General features: G+C 41.9%; 1 protein-coding gene across 2 annotated transcripts in view; it reads right to left on the bottom strand.

Annotated features, from left to right (window-relative positions):
- Positions 1–1,225: 1,225 nt before the first annotated feature.
- TUBGCP3 (tubulin gamma complex component 3) overlaps positions 1,226–21,768 on the bottom strand; it is a 59,895-nt gene continuing 39,352 nt past the window's right edge. The window contains exons 15-22 of one of the 2 annotated variants that reach the window (XM_082065238.1): positions 21,033–21,168; positions 20,165–20,233; positions 19,199–19,334; positions 16,620–16,708; positions 16,353–16,484; positions 15,196–15,336; positions 14,497–14,613; positions 1,226–1,621 (exon numbers count right to left, since the gene is read on the bottom strand). In XM_082065238.1, the coding sequence (XP_081921364.1) occupies positions 1,463–1,621; positions 14,497–14,613; positions 15,196–15,336; positions 16,353–16,484; positions 16,620–16,708; positions 19,199–19,334; positions 20,165–20,233; positions 21,033–21,168 (979 nt within the window). In that variant the 3' untranslated portion in view covers positions 1,226–1,462. Of the gene's footprint in view, positions 1,622–11,926; positions 13,041–14,496; positions 14,614–15,195; positions 15,337–16,352; positions 16,485–16,619; positions 16,709–19,198; positions 19,335–20,164; positions 20,234–21,032; positions 21,169–21,768 lie in introns of those variants that run through there. The other variant, XM_082065239.1, reaches the window with a different exon arrangement.

Genomic DNA, 21,768 nt, shown 5'->3' with positions numbered 1-21,768 from the left:
TCTCCACCTGAACTTCCATTCTTCTCTACAGGTCCATCTATCTTATACCACATGGTGCAATTGAAAAGTCTGTGTCCATCCCATCTAGGAAAGGCAGGTTGCCCTGCAGGATAACCCACTGGGGAGCACTGTTCCTGCCATCAGCAGTGTCTGGATGTCCAGAGGGAAAACCTCTTAGTCTACACCTGTGGGTTTGAAACATCATTCCCACAAGAGTTCACCTCTGTCATGACTCACAGCAGCATCTCCTACACAGCCTGGCAGGTGTCACTGCTTCCCAGGGGTTCAGAGTAAGGGCAAAGGGCAAAAAAGGCCACAGACATAGTGTATTTGAGGACAATTGTTAATTAATGAATTGCACACAACTGTAATTACAATTAAAACTGGTACCAAAGCCTTGTACTGCCTTTGTTTGCTAGAGAGATCTGTAAACCAACTGCACTCTGAACGGGAAGCTTCTCCCTGCTTACTCTGCTCAAAAATTAGTGTCTTTCAATCACAAAAGGCAAAACATGTTTGAAAGATAATTGTGTTTTTCTTCTTCTAATTTGTACCTGTGGAACATAATATATGGATATTTCAATTACCTGACAACATTGCAAATAAAAAAAAAAAGCTTTTCCCTCTCCCAGTATCTGGACAGCAATATATAAATATTTACAAAAGAAAAGTAGGAAAAGAAAGAGAAATAAAGTAGTCTTGATTGCCAAAGACATTTTCTTGCTAACACATCAGATTTTGAAAATAAACTACACTTCCCTTCAACAGTATTGAGGTTTTAACTTCAGTTCTTAGGGTTTTTCAAACACAATAAGGTCACTCCTACTCTGCTTCTACAGGTTGTTCCTGTACAGTAACTGTAGAATTTCCCTACTAAATTACTTTTATTTGTAAAATTAACCTTGAAAATAAACAGAGAAAAAATTAAGGTATGCAAATTTGCCAAAAATATATCACAATATTGAAAGTCAGCATAATTACATGCTTTTTATAGCTTCTTAACAAGAACATTAGGTCTGAGTCCAAAACTCTTGGCTTTAAACAAAGTGATTTCAAGCAGAACATATAGAAAAAGAATTGTATTTCTAAAAAAGGAAAGAGTGCTTCCTTGAATAAAAGAACATGTGATTTCCTGGACGCAGACCCAAGTTACAGTGGGGAGAGCTGAGAAAGTTCTGAATTAAATATCGCATTCATTAAGAATGATTTAAGAAGTTACTTAGAAGAGGTTCAATCAGCCCATTTAGTCTGATAATTCTAGAAATGTCAGTGTAAAAAAACCCTACTTTTTTGCTTTCTGCTATATAGTGTCACACAACCACATGACTGAAAACATGTTGCCTGCAGAAATGGGAGACACTGATCATGCACGATTTGCTTTTGTGATGTCGACACTGATTGCCTTGTCCAACAAGAGGTTCAACAACCTTCGGATACCGAGGTGCAGTCCTTAGCAGTCGTTTCACATGTGTGAGCTTCGCCTGCTTCTGGTGCCCAAGGACACCCGAAGCCTCGGCTCTCTTGCTTTATAATGTTCATTGAAGTCCAATCTAAAGCTAAGAAACCGAAGGCTTTCGTCAGAACTGGTTGTCAGCAGGACCAAGAACTGCTGGACGATTCCCTGAAGGAGAAAAAGAAACCCAAGAGACAGCTGACATCAACGAGTGTTTTGCACAGGAATGCCAGGTGTTGCACAGTCCTGGCAAGGAGGCAGAGGGAATCTGGGAAAGGGCAAGCGCAAGCATTTACACCCAATTGTTAGCAAATGAGTTATGCTGGATTTATTCCTCCTGAAAAAACTCAGAGCTTCATTTTATCTTCAAACACCTGCCATGCACTTCAGAATCTTCAGTGTGAACAGCTCAGTCATTTTAACAGACCCTACCCTTGCCCTGCTGGCACTTTCCATCTGTCCAAAGGCTCCCGGGCTGCCACTGCCCCGGCTCTCCCAGGGCAGCCCCATCACACCTGGGAGACCATTCAGGACCCAACTTGTGCCAACAGGAGACCTCACCTTTTATCCACGTTGCATGTACACTGCAGGCCAGCATTAGCCCTCAGCTTGCTTCAAAAATACGTAACTTGATGTAGGTTATACAGCAGCAAGCAGCACCCAGTGCAGCAGAGCATCTGCCCAGTGGGGCAGTTGGTGCTGCTGACCCAACAGATTTCTACCAGTTCAGAGCAAAACCCAACTACAGTCTAATTATTGCCAACAGCTCGTAAAAATCTTGGCCCAACTTTTCCCAGGGAAGGAGAAGTTCAATATATGCACCCAGATGACAAATTTCTCACAGATTTGAAGTCCTCATGTTGGAGCACAGGGTCACTACAGTCTCCAACAGTCACCAGTGTTTTTTTGTCGGGGGACACTGTTCTCTTTTCCATTAGACCTGACCATGAAGCACTGAGATCCTTTTGACAACGCAAAAGTTTGTTCAGTGAGGCTATAGCTTTGCCAGGTGGAAGCTGGAACTCTTAATCAGTGTAAAGGCTACAATATAATTAAAAATACACAGTTGTTAGATGCCCCAATCTTATATATGTAAGGCATAGTACAAAACCAGGCAACATTAATACAGAAGTTACACTTCATCTGCACTTCAAATCGGAGCTCATAATTCATAGAAAAAACACAGAAGGATTCCAGACCATGAGGCCAGAGCCAAATATGTGTCATTTGCAATTCTCCGCTGTCCTCTAAAGGCTGTTTCAGGAATTTCAGCCTCGGAGTTTGAACAGCAAATTGCTTCTGCTCTGTGTCTGTGTACTAGAGCCCAGGCCAGTGAGTCGAAGAAAAGCAGGAGGTTTATACAGAGCTTCAGCTGTAGCTCTGCAAGATGCTACAAGAGATGCGTCTGAGCAGAAGAAAGGAGAGACCATGTCTGTGATGTCTGTGATGCTGCTCCGGCAGCATTGCTGTCTCTGGGAAGAGATGGTGGCATCAGCAGGATTTCTATTATTCTGCATCTGATACAGTTCGCTCTGCTGGTGAGGCCTGTAAGTCCCTTGTTGGAGCACCTGCTGCAAATAGTAGCCCACGTCCGAATCAGTTTGCCAGGGTGAACTTAAAAATTTGATCTTATTTAGCTCCTGCTTACAACTTCATAAGGTGCTCTTGAGGAGTTCTTTATTTATAATGGAGAAAGGTCGAACCTTAAAATAAGCCTACAATTATATAATTGCCTGTTTAGAAAACCTATAGTTTAAGTCACAAGCTCATGTAAACTTCGTCTATGCAGTTGTTACTTCTGAGTCACCGTATTGCCCTTTAACGGTCTTAATTAAGGAAATGGTAACACTTACTCTTTTCTTATACTTCCTGGATACCATCCAATTATTCCTTTTGTAATTATTTCTTATTCTGTTGTTAATTTCTGTTTTGCTCCTTTGGTTTGCAGGAGCTTTGATTTATTTTAGTTTCCAAAACTTTTTGCCTGTGAAATATTCAAAACTCCGCGCATGTTCTAACTCAAGGGTAAGTCTGGATCTCACAGATTCCATTCCTCTGCTGCTCCACCTCTCAGAGCTGCTTTGCTACTTTTCTCCTAAAAGATAGAATCATAGAATTGATTTGGTTAGAAAACATCCTTAAGATCATCAAATCCAACCATTAACCAAACACTTCCAAGTCTACCTCTAAACGATGTCCCTAAGAACCTCATCGACGCATCTTTTAAACATCTCCAGGGATGATGACTCCACCACTTCCCTGGGCAGCCTGTTCCAATGCCTGACAACCCTTTCTGCGCAGAACTTTTTCCTAATATCCAACCTAAACCTCCCCTGGTGCAACTCAAGGCCATGTCCTCTCATCCTGTTGCTTGTTACTTGGGAGAAGAGACCAACCCCCTCCATGCTACAACCTCCTTTCAGGTGGTTGCAGAGAGCGATAAGGTCTCCCCTCAGCCTCCTTTTCCCCAGGCCAAACAGCCCCAGCTCCTTCAGCCGCTCCTCATCAGACTTGTGCTCCAGACCCCTCACCAGCTTCCTTGCCCTTCTCTGAACTTGCTCCAGCACCTCAGTGTCTTTCTTGCAGCGAGGGGCCCAAAAATGAACACAGGATTCGAGGTGCAGCCCCACCAGTGCTGAGTGCAGTGGGATGATCACTGCCCTAGTGGAACATCATACCAGTAAAAGTGTCTCTTCATGATGCCCAGCCTATTTTTTCCCTATTTCTTTGGTGGGCCCTAAAGAATTTTTGAAATGCTTAAAGACTATATCTAATCAACTCATTGCTCCTATGGGCAATGAGGTACTATGGTTCATGGAAATATGAAAGACCTGGAGTATATTGCTTGTAAAGCCTCTACCATGCAGTGCTGGAGTACAAAGGCAATTTGGGTGCAGGGATTTTCAGTGTTTGACTGCTGTTAGGAGGGTATTCTTGGAAATTCAATGTTTGCGTAATATTGTGGTTATGATTATTTGTTCACTTATGACTTTCTAAAGGATCCACCTTTCCTGCAACTCTTGACTAAGTTAATCTGTCAGGAACTGTATTTACAGCATCCTTTAAACACTCCTTCCTAATCTGTATCAAGGATCCCAGAATTCTCCCAGATCTTTGAAAGGGAGAAATGAGGCTGGTGGGGATGGAAACCAAGGTGAAAGGGAAGTTGTGACATGACTTACTGTCAGAATGTATCTGCCTTCTTTATTTTTCAGTCGTCTTTGAAAACAAGAATCCTGAAAGGTTTAAGTAGTGAAGTCACTACATGTTTCTTCTTCAGTTGTTTTGGAAAGCACTGATCTCCAATTGTTCTTGCGGCTACATTGCAAATGGCTCTTGCAGAAGCGCAATGCTTGTTTCGTCTGTGGTGCTTATGAAACCCATTTTCTGTAGCATCTAATGTCCTAGTTGGCACTTCGGAGAGAAACAGTGTTGGCTCATCCATTCCACTGTAGCAGAGAAATCTGTATTGTGCCTTTTTCCTTAGCAAATAACATGATGTAATAATTGTATTCATAGTGGTCTGCTGGCACTTTCATTAATTACGTGCATATATTATATATACACATACATATGTACACAAAGAGTAGAAATTTATACTGCATTGATCTCTTTTACAGGATAAGAAATTGAGTAATTCAGTTTATTTATGGATAATTTAATAATGTGGATCACAGCTGTCAAATATATATTCCGTTTTTGTCTTAAACTTTGGCTGTGTTAATAAAGTCACAATGAGTAGGAATTCTCCTGTTTTCCTCCTTTATCAAACACTATTTTCAGTCCACATTTTGTGTTCTCTGTATGCTTTCTTTATGCCCTTCAGCACCATTCATTAGAAGCAAGAGGTAAAACTCAGTACAAATACCCACTTTAAGAAGGGAATGGAGTACCTTGTCAGAAAGCAAAGCAGACGACTGCGTTCTTTGCCTTTCTCTTGGAAACTTTTGGAAAAAAACCAAAGGGAGATGAAGTGGCCTTGACTAGTTTTGGGAATGTTCCCATTGTAGAAGTGAGAGGGATCCTAGACACACAGCTACCTTGTTCTTGTGGTGTGTATCTCAAATGGAAATAATTGGTTTTCATTCTCTGTGGCAGTGGAAGATTTCATACAGGGGTAATCACCTTCCAACTCCTTTTTCCTAGCATCTCTTTTAAAATTCAGATTGATGGTAACAATCACTCTAATTGCATTTTCCATACTCCAATGTTTAGCTAACTTAATTGCTGTTCTGATGACTTCTGGAGGAAAAGGTTTAACAGAATTTGCCCCACAAAGAGCTGAAGTAAATTAACTGTGCAGTGATAGAAATTTCACATCCTACACTCCTCAGATATATATATATTTTTTTACTGTTTTTCTTTCTCTACTCTTTGGTCACCATTTGCTGTCATTCTGGATCCCTGCTCTCTTCTCCTCTGCCTTTCTCTCCTTTTGTGAGGGACCATCCATCACTGTGGTTTCTTTACCTTTTGTGACCTCTGTATTCCCTCTGACCTGAGGCACCTCTCCTCAGCTCTGTCCTTTCACCTGCAATCGAGTCTCTGTTTCCACTTGTGTGGAGCTCAGGTTTTGGCCTAATGATTTTACGACAGAATGTACAAATGCATTAGCAAAATGTAGTAGTTAAAATGCATTAGCAAAAAGCTGAGTTTGGAATAAAAAGAAGGAAAAAAAATACTGACTGAGGCACCTTTGCTGCTCTTCCGGTGAAAGAGATTAAGTATCGAGTTAACTCTTACAAGTACTTCTGATGCCTTAAAGACTGCAGTGCTCCAAGCTAATATAAAATAGTTAAAACACTACATCAGGGACCCTGGCTTAAAACTTTAAGGAGACCGAGTGGTTCATATATTAAATTTGTAGTATTCCCTGTCAATATAAACCTATTGCATTTTCATTATATTTTTAAAGGGCAGCTCAGCAAGCCCTCAGAGTGACAAATGACAAGCAGCAAAAATGGCTGCAGAAGTGCTGCACTCTGAACTACTGCAGACTAAGACTATCTTACTTGTGATTGTTCTTCGTTATCCTTGGCACTGGAAGTGATTTTCGTTTGTTAACTTGGGCAGAGCAGGTGATGGTTACACAGCCCTTCTAGAAACCATAAAAAATTGTTTCCTCTGACCTTTGAAACAGGAAATTCTTCTACCTGTCCCTGCTCTACCTGCAAATGTTCGCACATCTCTTTCAGCTCTCCAAACCCTTTCGTCCTCCCTCCAATCAGCAGAATCTCATTAGAGATTAAAGTGATATTTTAAGTTTCAAGTAGCCAAAAGACAATTTTCAATATTAACTAGGCAGTTCCAAGAAGTCCCTGAGCACCTTTATCTGTGTGTGAAATATTCTCTGTCTTCTCTCAAGCTGCTCGTTTGGGTGAAAACTGAAATAAGTACAAATGTGTACAACCACGGCTGGTTTCTAAGGTCAGCACTAGGAAATGTGCATGAAATGTCAGAGACAACTTCTACTCTTAAGTCTAGAAGTTCTTAAAAAACCTTCAATTTTCTGTCCAGATACCTCCCTCTTTTAAAAATCAATACCTTTCATGTCTTAGCATGTGTTTAAAAAATCACATGTGCACTTGAAGAGTGTCCTTAATACTGAAAATCATTGTTAGATGTGGCATACTGGAAGTTACAGTTTTCACACTGAACAAAGATGACTGGCCATTCTTGATAGAAATGCTATTTTGAGGGGATGAAAAAGGTTCTTGTCCAAAAAAATTGAGATCTTACATATGTGACACAAGGAAGATAGAATCCTTCCACAACTAATTTAAAAAAAAATAAATCATGTAGAGTTAGGGGTTTTTATAAAGAAAAGTATCCTCCTATGTAGAGCTTAGAGACCTTAGCATTTGCTTACTGCATCTTGTATAAGAGAAGAAAATCCACAGGGCCTTGAGTGAAAAATAAAAACAGATTATGATTTTATTGCATTCTTATCTCCTGTCCCACATCTATAATTCACTGAAAAATGCATTTTATCATGGGCTTCTGCATTTCCTAGTGGATGTCTGAAAAATATTAAATTGCATCGCACTGTACCCTGATGCAGACAAGTGTTGTAACTCATAGAGGGAGATTAAACTTTATGGGGCTGTTTTTTAACATTTTTTGCCTTCAGAGTTCATATTGGTTAAGATGTAATTTCTGTATGTGTTACCAGGATAAATATTCCTAGAGGTTTAAAAGAACAAGACACAAATGCTTTCCAGTTCTTTTCCTTTAAATGTATTTATGATGTCAGTAGCACCACATTCACTCCACAAGAGTTGTGCATACTATATGACATCCTAAGGTGACTGCTAATTTTATCCTCCGTTTCTGCACATCTGCTTTTTACTGCAGTTTCTCAGAAATTTCTTTAGTCCTTGGCAACACTGAAAAGGAGGGGGCCGAGCATACAGGGTCAGTTTGCAGCAGCTTCAGCACAGGATGCAGACAGCAGGAGAAGCTGGGCCTGTTTCAGCCCAGTGACGCGACTGCTTTGGCCCTCAGCTGTGTTTATATTTTCAGACACTGTGGCTCCAACAGAAAAGCATTGAAATCGCCAGCCATAAGCTCGCATTACAAACCTCACAAAATAAAGAAGAGCCTTGAAAGAGTAAACGTGTTCACAGAATCATTTTGTTTGGAAGAGACCCTTAAGGTCATTGTGTCCAATCATAATTTAAATCTAGCACTTAACCACGTTTCTAAGAACCTCATCTACACATCTTTTAAACACCTGCAGGGATGGTGACTCAACCACTTCCCTGGGCAGCCTGTTCCAATGCCCAATAGCCCTTTCTGTGAAGAACTTTTACCTAATATCCAATCTAAACCTCCCCTGGTGCAACTTGAAGCCATTTCCTCTCATCCTGTTGCTTGTTACTTGGGAGAAGAGACCAACCCCCTCCATGCTACAACCTCCTTTCAGGTGTTTGCAGAGAGTGATAAGGTCTCCCCTCAGCCTCCTTTTCTCCAGGCCAAACAGCCCCGGTTCCCTCAGCTGCTCCTCATCAGACTTGTGCTCCAGACCCCTCACCAGCTTCCTTGCCCTTCTCTGAACTCGCTCCAGCACCTCAATGTCTTTCTTGTAGTGAGGGGCCCAAAACTGAACACAGGATTTGAGGTGTGGCCTCACCAGCGCCAAGTACAACGGGACAATCTGTTGTTAGGAATTATACTCTTTAACATTAGTTGTAGTAGATAAGCAGTTCAGTGTTAAAAAATAAAATTGTAAAACTCCTGTTTCTCTTTGGAACTATGTACCTGGCTGTTGCCACACACTGAAAGGTAAGTGACTCGTACAGTCACAGCAGAAGGAGGTTGCCAACTTTTACGTTATGTCTGCACATGTATGTAGAATTCGATATTGGTCTCCAAGCACAAATGACACATAAGATAATTTTTCTCTCACTTTTGTTAGGAATTGCTGAATCCAGCAGCCTGACAGCTGCTGCTGTAGCTCTCACCAGTAGCAAGGCGCAGGCTGCATCCCCCATAGGCGCGAGCACACAGAGCACACATACACACATCTGTAGACATACCAATGGCCCTGTCTGCCCCCTCACTGACTGAGCAGGATGGAGGTCCACTAGCAGGAGATAAAGATACATATTAGGGGAAGATACCTCCCACGAATATACAATATATAAAAATAAGTTACATATATAGAGACATAAACACAACTTGGTATGCAGCAGGAAGTCAGTGAAAGAAAGGGGATGCAGGGTTCCTTCTGGGTCTCAGCAAGAAAGGCCTCACAACAAATCACAGAATCACAGAATGTAAGGGCTTGGAAGGGACCTTGAAAGATCATCTAGTCCAATCCCCCTGCTGGAGCAGGAACACCTAGATGAGGTTACACAAGAAGGCGTTCAGGCGGGTTTTGAATGTCTCCAGAGAAGGAGACTCCACAACCCCCCTGGGCAGCCTGTTCCAGTGTCTGGCACCCTCACTGTGAAGAAGTTTCTTCTCATATTTAAGTGGAACTTCCTGTGTTCCAGTTGTACACATTGCCCCTTGTCCTATCATTGGTTGTCACCAAGAAGAGCCTGGCTCCATCCTCATGACACTCACCCTTTACATATTGACAAACAATGAGGTCATCCCTCAGTCTCCTCTTCTCCAAGCTAAAGGAGACCCAGCTCCCTCAACCTTTCTTCATAAGGGGGATGCTCCAGCCCCGTAATCATGTGTGTGGCTCTGCGCTGGACTCTCTCCAGCAGTTCCCTGTCCTTCTGAACTGAGGCCCAGAACTGGACACAATATTCCAGATGTGGTCTCACCAGGGCAGAGTAGAGGGGCAGCAGAACCTTTCTCAAACTACTAACCACCCCCCTTCTAATACACCCCAGGATGCCATTGGCCTTGGCTTAACAAAATAGCTGTTTTAATATGACAGAAGAAAACCAGGAATATAAGTAGCATAAAGAGAGGGATACAGGTAGCATGTTAAACTTAGGCCCTTCCAGATCCTGGGCACCCTGTGTTTGTGCGGCACTGGACGGAGCCTTGGTGGATTTTCCTGCAGTACGCTGTGCAGATCTGATCCGTGGGGACTTTCCTTCTTCCCCTGCCCTGGCACACAGGTTGTTTTCCATCACGTTCCCAGCACAGCAGATGCTGTGACATTCAGGCTGCTGCAGGTGCCAGGTATAAGGCCAAGTGGAGCAGACACATCTGTTCAACATCACTTACTCCTTGAATACTACACCTTCTGCAAGGCTTGCAGTACAAATGTGGATCTCTCCAGTAGCTGGGCTTAGTTCAGGCAGTAGCTGACCCCCAGATCATCCCACATCCAGATATACACATCCTCTTGCTACAGCGTCTGGCACCACAGGGACACCTCCCACCTGCGATCCCACTCCAGTCAGTGCACTCACAGCCCCAAGCCACACACTCAGGAAAACAGATTTTGTAAGGAGACAGGACAGGCTGCACTGATCAGGTGAAGGGGTAAGGCTAGAAAAACATACTGTCCAGCACCTTGTTCACACATGACCAGTATCTGCATATCTCACTACTTTCCCTACACTTTCTCCTTCCCAAATCACCTTTGGGTCACCTGGTTAAATCGCTGCTAAGCAAAAGGTTGAGTTGGTTTTCTCAGCATTCTTGGCCGGATGGCTGCTCCGTGCAGTGTAATGTTTCTAGGGACAGCATCCTAGAGTGCAGCTCGCTGTGGGCAGCGCCATCAGCATTTCTGTTGCAAGAGCTTTATAAATTGAGTTTCCTCCCTTATATCGATGAAGATCCTTTCACAAAAGCCATATTTTGTGTTGCAGAGAAGCAGTACTAGGTAATGCCACCAGTACCCCAAAGAGGGAACACCCAGTTGCAGGTGAAGGCAATAAATCAGTCAAAGGAAAATAAACGGCTGGAACTGCCATAAAAATCAAAGATGACATCAGTGGCTCCTGTCCACTTCCAGGAGATCTTCCAGCACGGGCAAAGCAATCTCTGAGAAAGACAGAACAGATGCCAGTGCCTGAGAAACCGAAGACCTAAGGAACAGTTCTCATCCACTTCCATGGGATTTTCCTGCAGAGCTACTCAGGTTATTCTATGTCTTGCCTTTTAAGTATTCACAAATGCATCAAGTCTCACTTTTCTGCTCTCGTTTGAGCAGAAAATTTCTCTGAAACTCATCCTCTAGTTCTGACACTGATGCAACATCTCTGTCCTGTGGGTTATCTAATGACACACGGGATCAGGTAACACAGCTCTCAAGGCAATGTCCAAAAGGTGCTCATGCAGCTGAACTTTTTTTAATCAATAGTTTCAGTTGGAGGAGAGGTCCAAATACAATCACATAAGCTTTGTAGTTATTTCAGACTTTAAAAGAACAATATGCTCCCACCACACACAGAGGTTCCTCCTGCCTATCAAGTGACTTGTGATTTTGTGATGGCAAGCTCAGCATCCTTCAGCTCTCCTTTGGCACACAGAACATCCCTGGCTTCAGGGTCCATATTTCCTTACAGCTGCAATGCTGCCTGCAGGTATTCCCATAAGGGTGGCTGAACTGGCAGGTCCTTTAAGAACACAGGGTTAAAAGCCTCACATCTTTTATTTAACAAAAACAAGGACTCCAAGGCCTGCACAGTAACGGGAACCCTGGTGTCCAGAGGTCAAACCCACTAGTTCAGGGCTGCAAGTCCGTGCATCATCCCCATGAGAGTTCACCTCTGTCACAACTCACAACCGCCTCACCTGCAGGGCCTGGCAGGTGCCACTGCTTCCCAGGGTTCATGTGGAGTATGGGCAGAAGGCAAAAAAGGCCACAGACCTGGATGATCTAAGGACAGCTGCTAATTAATGAATTGCACACAACTCGTAAGTAGAGACAAGACTAGTATCAAAATCCTGTAAGGGGTAGGGATCTGTAAATCAATACATTCCTAACTGGAAGCTTCTCCTTTCTTACTCTGTGGAAAAATCATAATTTTTCAATTACAAAAAGCAAACTACTTGTTTGAAAGATAATTGTGTTTTTATTTTTCTAAGTTTGCACTTGTGGAACATAATAAATGACCTGATATAATGACAACTTTGCAAAAGAAGAATTCCCCTCTCCCCAACATCTGGACAGCAATATATAAATATTTACAGTGAAAAAATAGGGAAAAGAAGAAAATGAAGTCAACATTAGCCAAGTCAGTTTGTTTCTACACATCCGATTTTGAACATCAATAATTTCATTCAATCCACTTTTGCAGTACTGAGGCTTTAACTTCATGTTTTTAGATCTTATATGCAACAGATACACTCCTGCTTTGCTTCTAGAGCTTTCTCCTGTAAAGTAACTATAGAATTCCCTACTAAATTTTTTATTTCCATTTGTTAACTCTGGAAACAACAAAAAAATTAAATATAAGTTTATGTCTCCTGATACAAAGTTTCTCACACAAACACATCACAAGACTGAAAATCAGCATAATGAAATGCTGTATAGCTTCTCAACAAGGACATTAGGTCTGGGTCCTAATCTGCTGGCTTTAACAAAAGCTCTCTTCAAATACAACAAGTACATATAGAAAAAATAACCTCCTTATTTTCTTGTTAAAAAAGGAAATGGTGCTTTCTATAAACAAAAGATGCAATTTCCTGGACACAGACATAAGTTACAGTGAAGAGAGCTCAGAAAGCTTCAAATAAAATTGGCATTTGTTTAAAAGGATGATTTATGATTGGAAGAAGTTCAATCAGCCCATTTAGTCTGATAATTCTAGAAACGTCAGTGTAAAAAACTCTACTTTTTTGCTTTCTGCTATACAGTGTCACACAACCACATGACTGAAAACATGTTGCCTGCAGAAATGGGAGACACTGATCATGCACGATTTGCTTGTATGATTTCAACACTGATTGCCTTGTCCAACAAGAGGTTCAACAACCTTCGGATACCGAGGTGCAGTCCTTAGCAGTCGTTTCACATGTGTGAGCTTCGCCTGCTTCTGGTGCCCAAGGACACCCGAAGCCTCGGCTCTCTTGCTTTATAATGTTCATTGAAGTCCAATCTAAAGCTAAGAAACCGAAGGCTTTCGTCAGAACTGGTTGTCAGCAGGACCAAGAACTGCTGGACGATCCCCTGAAGGAGAAAAAGAAACCCAAGAGACAGCTGACATCAACGAGTGTTTTGCACAGGAATGCCAGGTGTTGCACAGTCCTGGCAAGGAGGCAGAGGGAATCTGGGAAAGGGCAAGCGCAAGCATTTACACCCAATTGTTAGCAAATGAGTTATGCTGGATTTATTCCTCCTGAAAAAACTCAGAGCTTCATTTTATCTTCAAACACCTGCCATGCACTTCAGAATCTTCAGTCATTTTAACAGACCCTCCCTTGCCCTGCTGGCACCTTCCATCTGTCCAAAGGCTCCCGGGCTGCCACTGCCCCGGCTCTCCCAGGGCAGCCCCATCACACCCGGGAGACCATTCAGGACCCAACTTGTGCCAACAGGAGACCTCACCTTTTATCCACGTTGCATGTACACTGCAGGCCAGCATTAGCCCACTGCTTGCTTCAAAAATACGTAACTTGATGTAGGTTATACAGCAGAAAGCTGGTTATACAGCACCCAGCACAGCGGAGCATCTGCCAGTTAGGGCAGTCAGTGCTACAGACGTAGTCACTAAACTCTACGTGTTTGGAGTGTTTTTTATACGGGATTTGCACTGGGCATGTGGCAGGTGCGCTTCTGGAGCTCATCCTCCCATTCAGCTCTAGCCAAGGGACTGCATGAGCTCCACAGCATGCAGGAAAGGACTCTGGGAGGAATCACTTGAAGAGCTCATTCCTGTTCTCCACTAAATACTAATGTGGACACGCCCATAACTAGAGCACCCCTTCCAGAGATGAGCACGGCTGGCTGGAGAAGTCCTGCATGGGAAATCTATAGTAGGGTTCAGCAGGAATACAGTCCAAGCTGCCAAAAGCTACACGGTCAACTTGTAGCAATCCTGCAGAGCCCCAAACCTGCTGTCTCTTTACAGCCTGCACTTATTTCCATTTTCCTCTGGGAGGGAGAGCTGCAATATTTGGATCGAGAAGCAAACTCCTCCCAGATTTGAAGTTCTTGCAACGAAGCTCAGGATTGGAAAAGAAGACAGCCTGTGCATGTTCCCCCAAAGAGCTTATCCATTGCAGTGTGCTTAAAAATCGAGTGTTGGGCCCTTAATAAGGACCCTTTCTGCAGTCTTTAATAGCAGTGACTTGCAAAGATGGTGAGAAGAAACAGAATGCAGAAGGAATTTTTTTTCCAGATTACACCAGAAGACAGCTATTACTTCTACTCCTGGAAGAAGGAAGAGGCTTCCATAAAGAGACTACTCATCTTATCTTTGCCAGGGGAACATACATGATCACAAAACCTGCTGTCTACTGAGGAACAGTAAATACAGGCTTCTAAGTAGAGAAGCAAAAAATGAAGACCTAGATCCACAAACTGCACACGAGTACAGAAGTTACACCTACTTCATATTTGAAATTAATTTCTACATATGAAAGCTCAGCATCCATATTAAAAAAAAATATAATCTAAGGGGCACCTGGTAAAAGTGAGTGAGTATTCGCAACTGTGAGCACATTTTGGGTATTGAATCTTGAAATTCTTTCATTCTCTTGCTCTCTTCTTCATCTTCTGATGCTGTAACACCCCACTTGCCCTAGACAGAGACCAAATGAGTTAAGAGGTCAAGCATCACATAATGAAACTTGCTAATTGGGCCACTTTCTGCCCAGATAACCACAATGCTTATATAAACCAACCATTGCCATAGAAAGTCAAACATACAACCTCTAATATTTAAACTATCAGTTCCTGCGGTGGTTGACCAGTACATGAAAGAAATCTGAGGTTAGCAAAGTAGATGAGTCCCACATCAGCACTGTATGTCCCACAGACTGATACTAGGGAAGCAGTCATGAAACTATGGCATTTTTTGCAAAAGAGGTCAGAACATTAAAGCCTTTTCAATTTCCTTCACCTAAAACAGCCCTAAATTTCTCATCGTTCAAATCCCACTGCAGAACCTAATCACCTAGATGTTTTGGGCAAGACCAAAATGAAAACTACCATTCAGCTGCTTGCTTTGAATTCACTAGCTACTGCTGATGACTTTCATATTTGTCCCAACTACATCTTTCATTTTTCCCGTACTTCTACATGTTATCTAAAAATCCTCCATATATCAAAAGACAAGTATATCTGCCTCAGTTTTCATATTCTAGTAATATCCTTATTGTACCTCAAGCTCACGCTGTTTCTTCCTCTCTTCAAATTGCAACCTCAGCTGCAACTCCTCCAAAGCAGCTCTGTACATCGCATCTTGGGCATTCTGGAGCTCAATTATCTGATCAAAAACCGCTCGAAGCTGGTTGAGAAGTACCTGTGAGACAGTTTAGCAACAAAACAATGAAACAGTTGCACAGCAAAAGTGTATTAAAGCTACTAAGACACCTCAGAACAGGAGTAAATTAAAACTTTTTCACACAGCTGGAGAGGCTGTTTTGCAAAGCCCAAAGTCAGTTGCTGCACGATCACACGGCTTCTTAGGATCAAAAGCAACTGACCCACATCATAACAAGTTTCATAATCAGCATCTGTCACTATGTGTGGGAAGTGTGTGCAGAGTCTACCATAATAAAGGTCTTAGAGGAAGAAAAGTGACTACTCCACTTAATCCTATAACATAGGAACCATCTTAGACTAGAATAAAATAATTTCAATTGGAAGAGACCCTCAGGATCATTGAGTCCAACCATAACCTAACTGTAGCACTAAACCATGTCCCTAAGAACTGCATCTAAACGCTTTATAAACACCTCCAGGGATGGTGACTCCACTGCTTCCCTGGGCACCCTGTTCCAATGACTGACAACCCCTTCAAGGAATAATTTTTTTCCTAACATCCAATCTAAACCTCCCCTGGTGCAACTTGAGGCCATTTCCTCTCATCCTGTCACTTGTAATTTGGGAGAAGAGACCAACCCCCTCCATGCTACAACCTCCTTTCAGGTGGTTGCAAAGAGCGATAAGGTCTCCCCTCAGCCTCCTTTTCTCCAGGCTAAACAGCCCCAGTTCCCTCAGCAGCTCCTCATCAGACTTGTGTTCCAAACCTCTCACCAGCTTTGTCACCCTCCTCTGCACTCTCTCTAGTACCTCAATGTCATTCTTATGATGAGGGTCCCAAAACTCAACACAGGATTCAAAATGCAGTCTCACCAGTGCCGAGTACAGTGGCACAATCACTTCTCTAGTCCTGCTGGCCACACTATTCCTGATACAAGCCAGGATGCTGTTGGCCTTTTTGGCCACCTGGGCACACTGCTGGCTCAGCGTCTTCCCTTAAACAAATAAGCCAAGATCAGAAAGCTACAATTTAAGGCAAAGGAGAAGACTTACCCTGGAATCACTATCCAGCAAGCACCGAGCTATGATTGTGTCTAGAAAAACTTCATGAGCTGCAATGATGTGATCCAAGTCCTGTGCTTGTTGGACCTTGTTCCAGAGTTCATCCCACGAACATTCAAGTACCTAGAACAATGATTCAGGATTGGGCTGTTTTGATTTGCTAGATGACAAGCTCTTCAAAATTTAAGACACACAACATATACAGGGTATTAAAAAGTACTTCATTTTTAAGCAACTAATTGGGTGGATAGAGTATACCTCAAATGTAATGTAATACTGCATTTGATGAATGAAATGGACCATTTCTGATGCCAGAACGTGACACTGATGCAGCACCCCAGAAAGCTCTGTAAAAAATCCAAAGAGATGGCATGTTAAGGACCGCAAGGACAGGCACAGCCATCAAACCAGCTTGGTAAACTTTTTTCTACCAAATCAAATATTTCATGAAACAATCACTAATCTTGGATGGTAGCAGCAATACTTGCTGGCAACAGATGAGCAATGAAAATTGCACAATTAACTTCAAGAAAATGTGAGCTTAAGACGACACCAACTGCGTGCTAAGAAAGTGCTCGAAACTGAACAACACTTTCTAAGTCTCAAGAGACCAAAAACACAGTTAATGCCCCATGTGTTCTTCTGGTTGAAAATCTGAGGCCTCAGATTTGCACTTGCTTCTGCAGCCTCTTGCATCTCTTACCGTTAGCCTTCAAAACACAGAGCATGTGTTGCGTTACTTAGCTACACTGGGACCAAAAGAGAGGGCGGCTGTGATAGGGGTAGAGAATTTGTGTCTCAGACAGTCCAGGTTCAACTCCCTGATGCACCACAGAGACTCACAAGTAAGTCACTAATGGTCTCAGCTGCTCACCTGTAAGCAAAGGTAATTCTGTTGCAGAAAGGTATTATCAAGATCACCATCAACTGCAAAAATTCTCTGGAATGAAGATACTCAGCCTTCTAGAATCAGGCAGATATTCAAACAGAGGAAGCAGTTTCTAAAAAGCTGTTAAAGTAATTTGCCACTGCAGACAAGCTGTGAGACTACTGCAAAAGGAATTTTACATTTTCTTCAGATGTTACAGAACCATCCAATGATCTGACAGATATTACAAGAAGCTACTCTGTTCTTCATTTCGTATGTCTTTGCAGGAAGACTATCCCTGAGACATTATGCTGCATCTGCTTTAAACAGAGTCAATAAAAAAAACCTTCAGGGTTGGTTAAACAACAGAAATTCCTCAACACTGGTGCATTGGATATATCTGTGTTTCTACTTCAAATTCCCAATAGGAAAAGAGCAAGGTTGACACTAGTCTCTAGAAGTACTCCTTTAAAGCATTAAAATCTCTGGCTGTTAGGCCTTTTTAGGAATTACGAATAAAGGTATCCTTGAAAGCCAATGCTACTTCTTCATGGCTGAAAAGCAAAAGACCCTGCAGCTGCTTCCTCCTGTCAGTTCCTGTCTTCCATTTGGTGCTCTGTGACTGGAAGGCCAAGGTACTGTTTCAGAGGGAGAGAAAATAAAATCAAGTTCTACTACTTCTTAATAAATCAGTGCTGGAGTGGACTCTCCATGTGTTTCAGAAAAAATCCTACTCACAGCTTCCAACTCAGACATGCCAGTGAGCAAGAAAAACTCCTGTGCTGCCTTCTGCCTCGAGGGACATGTCTTTATAAACATACTCTTCTTTGTCAGAGGCACAAACTGAGAAATACAACACTCACTCCTTCTGCCAACAATAGCCATAAGAGCTTGGGCAGGATTTTAAACTGCTCCATTACTTAAAACACAGCCAAGCCTAAATGTGACAAAAAACTGAGCCTTTATTTGCAGAAGATTGCTCCATGGCAAAGCATAAGAAAGACCTCCCAAAGCCAGGGGGAAGAGGAAAGAAAGGAAGAAAAACCTAACTTCCTTCTGAGAAGGAAATAACAAAACCCTAGCAATGGGCAAGAGCTTCAGCCTGAAGACCCTCAGGTGATGAGAATAAAATCTTCTAACTGCACCACAGTCTCAAAGGAACAGAAAGCAAGAATGCAATAGACCACTGGTTTTGAGTCAAACAAGCACTTATTTAGGCCAGGGAAAAGTCAGTAAGCTGAATCCTGTCTCACAGAAAGGAAATCTAGTCATTCCATACAGTTCCAGAGTTCAGCCTTGTGCACTGGAGCAGATTTTACCAGAGCTTGTTTCCCCATGACCTTCTGAGGCCAAGGAGTCCACTCCCACCCACTAAACAGTTTCTAATTGAGAAAAGATAAATATATTTTTGTAAATATGACTATGCCATAAAGAAGTGTAACCCTCAATAAACCCCTCAGTGAAACTGAGAGAAAAGAGTACTTAGTAGTTTTCCTTTTTTCTTCTCAAACATCAGTTTTTCTTATCTTAGCCTCTCCTGTTCTTAGCTAAACAAAAGCACAGGGAATGAATGAAGGTAAAACTAGTAAATTCAGAAGGGTGCATGTATAAGACTTAACTACTTCCAGCACAAGAGGGAGACACAGAGTACAGATTGCAAGGAACCAGAGATGAACAAAAGGCAATGGGAGAGTAACAATCTCTTTCCAGAGACATGGTGGTTTTGTTCACTCACTGCTACAAGAACTCACAACCAAGGATTAAGTAAAACAAATAGAAAACCTCCACTTCCAGTAATGTTATTTTATCTTCATCACCATCTACAATTAAAGTCAATCAAGAGGAGCAACAAAATATAAAATTTACCTGTCCCAATAAACTTACCCCCTGCCTCTTAATACAGTTTAAACTAAGATGCAGTCAGCTAACTCCAGTTTATAAGCATGTCATTCCTTTGGGCCTCTCTCACCTGGCATACTTTTCAGAAGCTTTGCATTGCACATGTGCCCCTTCCATATATCAGTAAGAATATACTCCATTCGCTTTGCTCTCCAAAGGAAATTAAATACTCTTAGATAGTGGCTCATGCACTCCCGTGTAAATACCTACAACACAAACAAAACATCAGTCCAAATTTAATACACATACCATGTGTTCAGAAGGACTAAGAACCTCTTCACAGTCCATCTTATCTGACCCATGCAGTTTATTGGTTAATATTGTCAAAACAAAATCCCCGGAAACCCCAGAGCTTCAGGGAAGATCCTCCCTCAAGGGCTGAACTGCGTCACCCAACATTCACATAGGCCCAGAACACTGTGGGAAGTGTAAGAAGGGGGTGAACATGACAAAGCCTAAACATTCCGCTGTTTTCAAACTATGTATGTATGTGAATATTCCTTCTGTTGGTCAGACTCACATTTTGATGTCTTGTTAAAAAAAGTTCTTCACAAATTCTTTATAGAGGATAAATGCTTTCTGATCAATACTCCAGCTATTTTCTCGGTAGTTCTAATGAACACTACCTATCAAATGTCATTTAGACAGTACAAATAGGTTATCCTCATATACATTCTTCAGTTCCCTGCAAATTATCCTGAATTAGCAGCTACAGACTAGTAATAATAGAAGAAGGGGAGCACTCCATTTATTAAGTACTTGCTAAAATCTCTGCTGGAACAAATGAATTACCAATTTTCAGTAATTATTGTTTTAAACTTAGCTTTTTGGCACTCACAGTTACTTTATAAAAACTGAGATTTTGGCTCAATTGTTTATACAGTGGGTGTATCCTAAATGCCAGAAAAAAAAAGAAAAAAGAAGTTGCTCTGATCTTACACTTGGGAATAAAAACCAAAAGGTTATTTCATTAAAAAAATATTTAGCAATTTAACTCAGTATCTGAGATATGTTCATAGTCAGCAGTATACATTACCGTTGCTATTGGCCCATCAACATGATAGTCTAAGCTGAAGACATCCCATCCAGTGTCCCCAGGAGATACCTGTATTAAAAAGATACACCACTTTCAGTGTATAACCAGACCATGCCATTGCCAAAGAGCAACTCTTGCTTACTTTTCATTCTCCACAGCCTATAAAAAACCCACACATCCACATCCATACAGAATACAGGACTTCTCTGTCAAAAGTAGTACCATAAGCAAAAACGGATGAAGTTTGACACAAGGATAGGATTCGTCTCACCAAAATGTTGATGTTTGTAACGTCAATGTTTTTCCATTGGAGCTAGTAAAGTAAATGAAGGGAAGGAAAAACTTCTTAGGCAGGACTCAGCCTAAGGTATAGACTTATTTCAGATGCTACAGTACCTAAGTTAACTTCCACCTCTGGGACTGGAGCTTCTTGTTAACTCAAGTTTCTTACCCAGAGGTCTGTTTTATGAAACACACTATCATTGCTTTGCTCTTTGTAAGTACTGGTGACCAAGAGACCATCCCCCACGTTCTTGTAAGAGCAACAGCACTAGGAGCTGTTTGCAGAACCTCAGATGAGGGCCAAGAACATCAGTTACTGTTAGACCCCAAATACTCAACTTTGTATTGTCAATGAAATGGCTGTAAACGCACCGCTTGAAATACAAATAGACAATAGGAAGGAAATGGGAACACGAGAAGACTTATTAAATGAGGTTTACATGATTCAAAGTAGACTTCAGTGGAAGGGGGGGGAATGTATTTACTATATGCAGATATTAAAATCTTGTTTCATATAGATGTCCACATGTATACACACACAAAAAAAGGCTATGTTTCAGGTCAGAGTCACCATGATGCAACAGACCTCCAGAAGTCGAACATCCAGTCGTTTGAGAATCTCAGGATTATCAAACTGGGCATTAGTTGCCCTCACCGCTGTCTCAAGGATTCCAGTCAGATTATGCTGATATAAGGTTGTAGCTGGTCGTGCAAGCTCCGGTCTGGTGGTTATGAAACAAACAGTCATGGTATATTACTGAGATATTCTGCAGCAGCAGTTTGGTAGTAACTGCAACACATAGTGAAACACTTCTCTGCCAAAGCCTCTCATATTACTCCCTCACTCTTAACCACAAAAAAAAATAATCAATGAGCAAAATATTTCCAACTGTCTGTTCACATGCAGCTATACACCCAAACATCAGCATGAGGAGTAATTTTATCCTCCTTTAATAACAGTAACTTGAAATTACCAGGGTTGCTAGCATAACTATTCTGTAACTTTAGTTGCATTCATATCTAAAATGAGGCAGATGACAGCATTAACATACCAAACCAATAATTTCATTTCATTTCAGTTCTGAGAGATCTACTGATAGACACCTCACGGGCCTAGAACTGCTGGCAAAAGCACACAAACACACCCCCTCTATGGAACTTAAACTTTCCAAAGAGCTGCAACAAGCACCTTGTGCTGCTCCTCTCTCCCATGATCGCTACTAGAAAGACCCTCACTACTACTTCCTCAAATGTGATACTTACTCCACAAACCAACCTTATTCTGTTTCACACTGATTTTCATTTAAAAAAGCATGGTCATG

Source organism: Streptopelia decaocto (genome assembly GCF_964273445.1).
Source record: "Streptopelia decaocto genome assembly, chromosome: 1".
Lineage (NCBI taxonomy): Eukaryota > Metazoa > Chordata > Aves > Columbiformes > Columbidae > Streptopelia > Streptopelia decaocto.
Note: the sequence above shows the minus strand (reverse complement) of the source record. Positions and strands in the feature narration are given on the sequence as shown.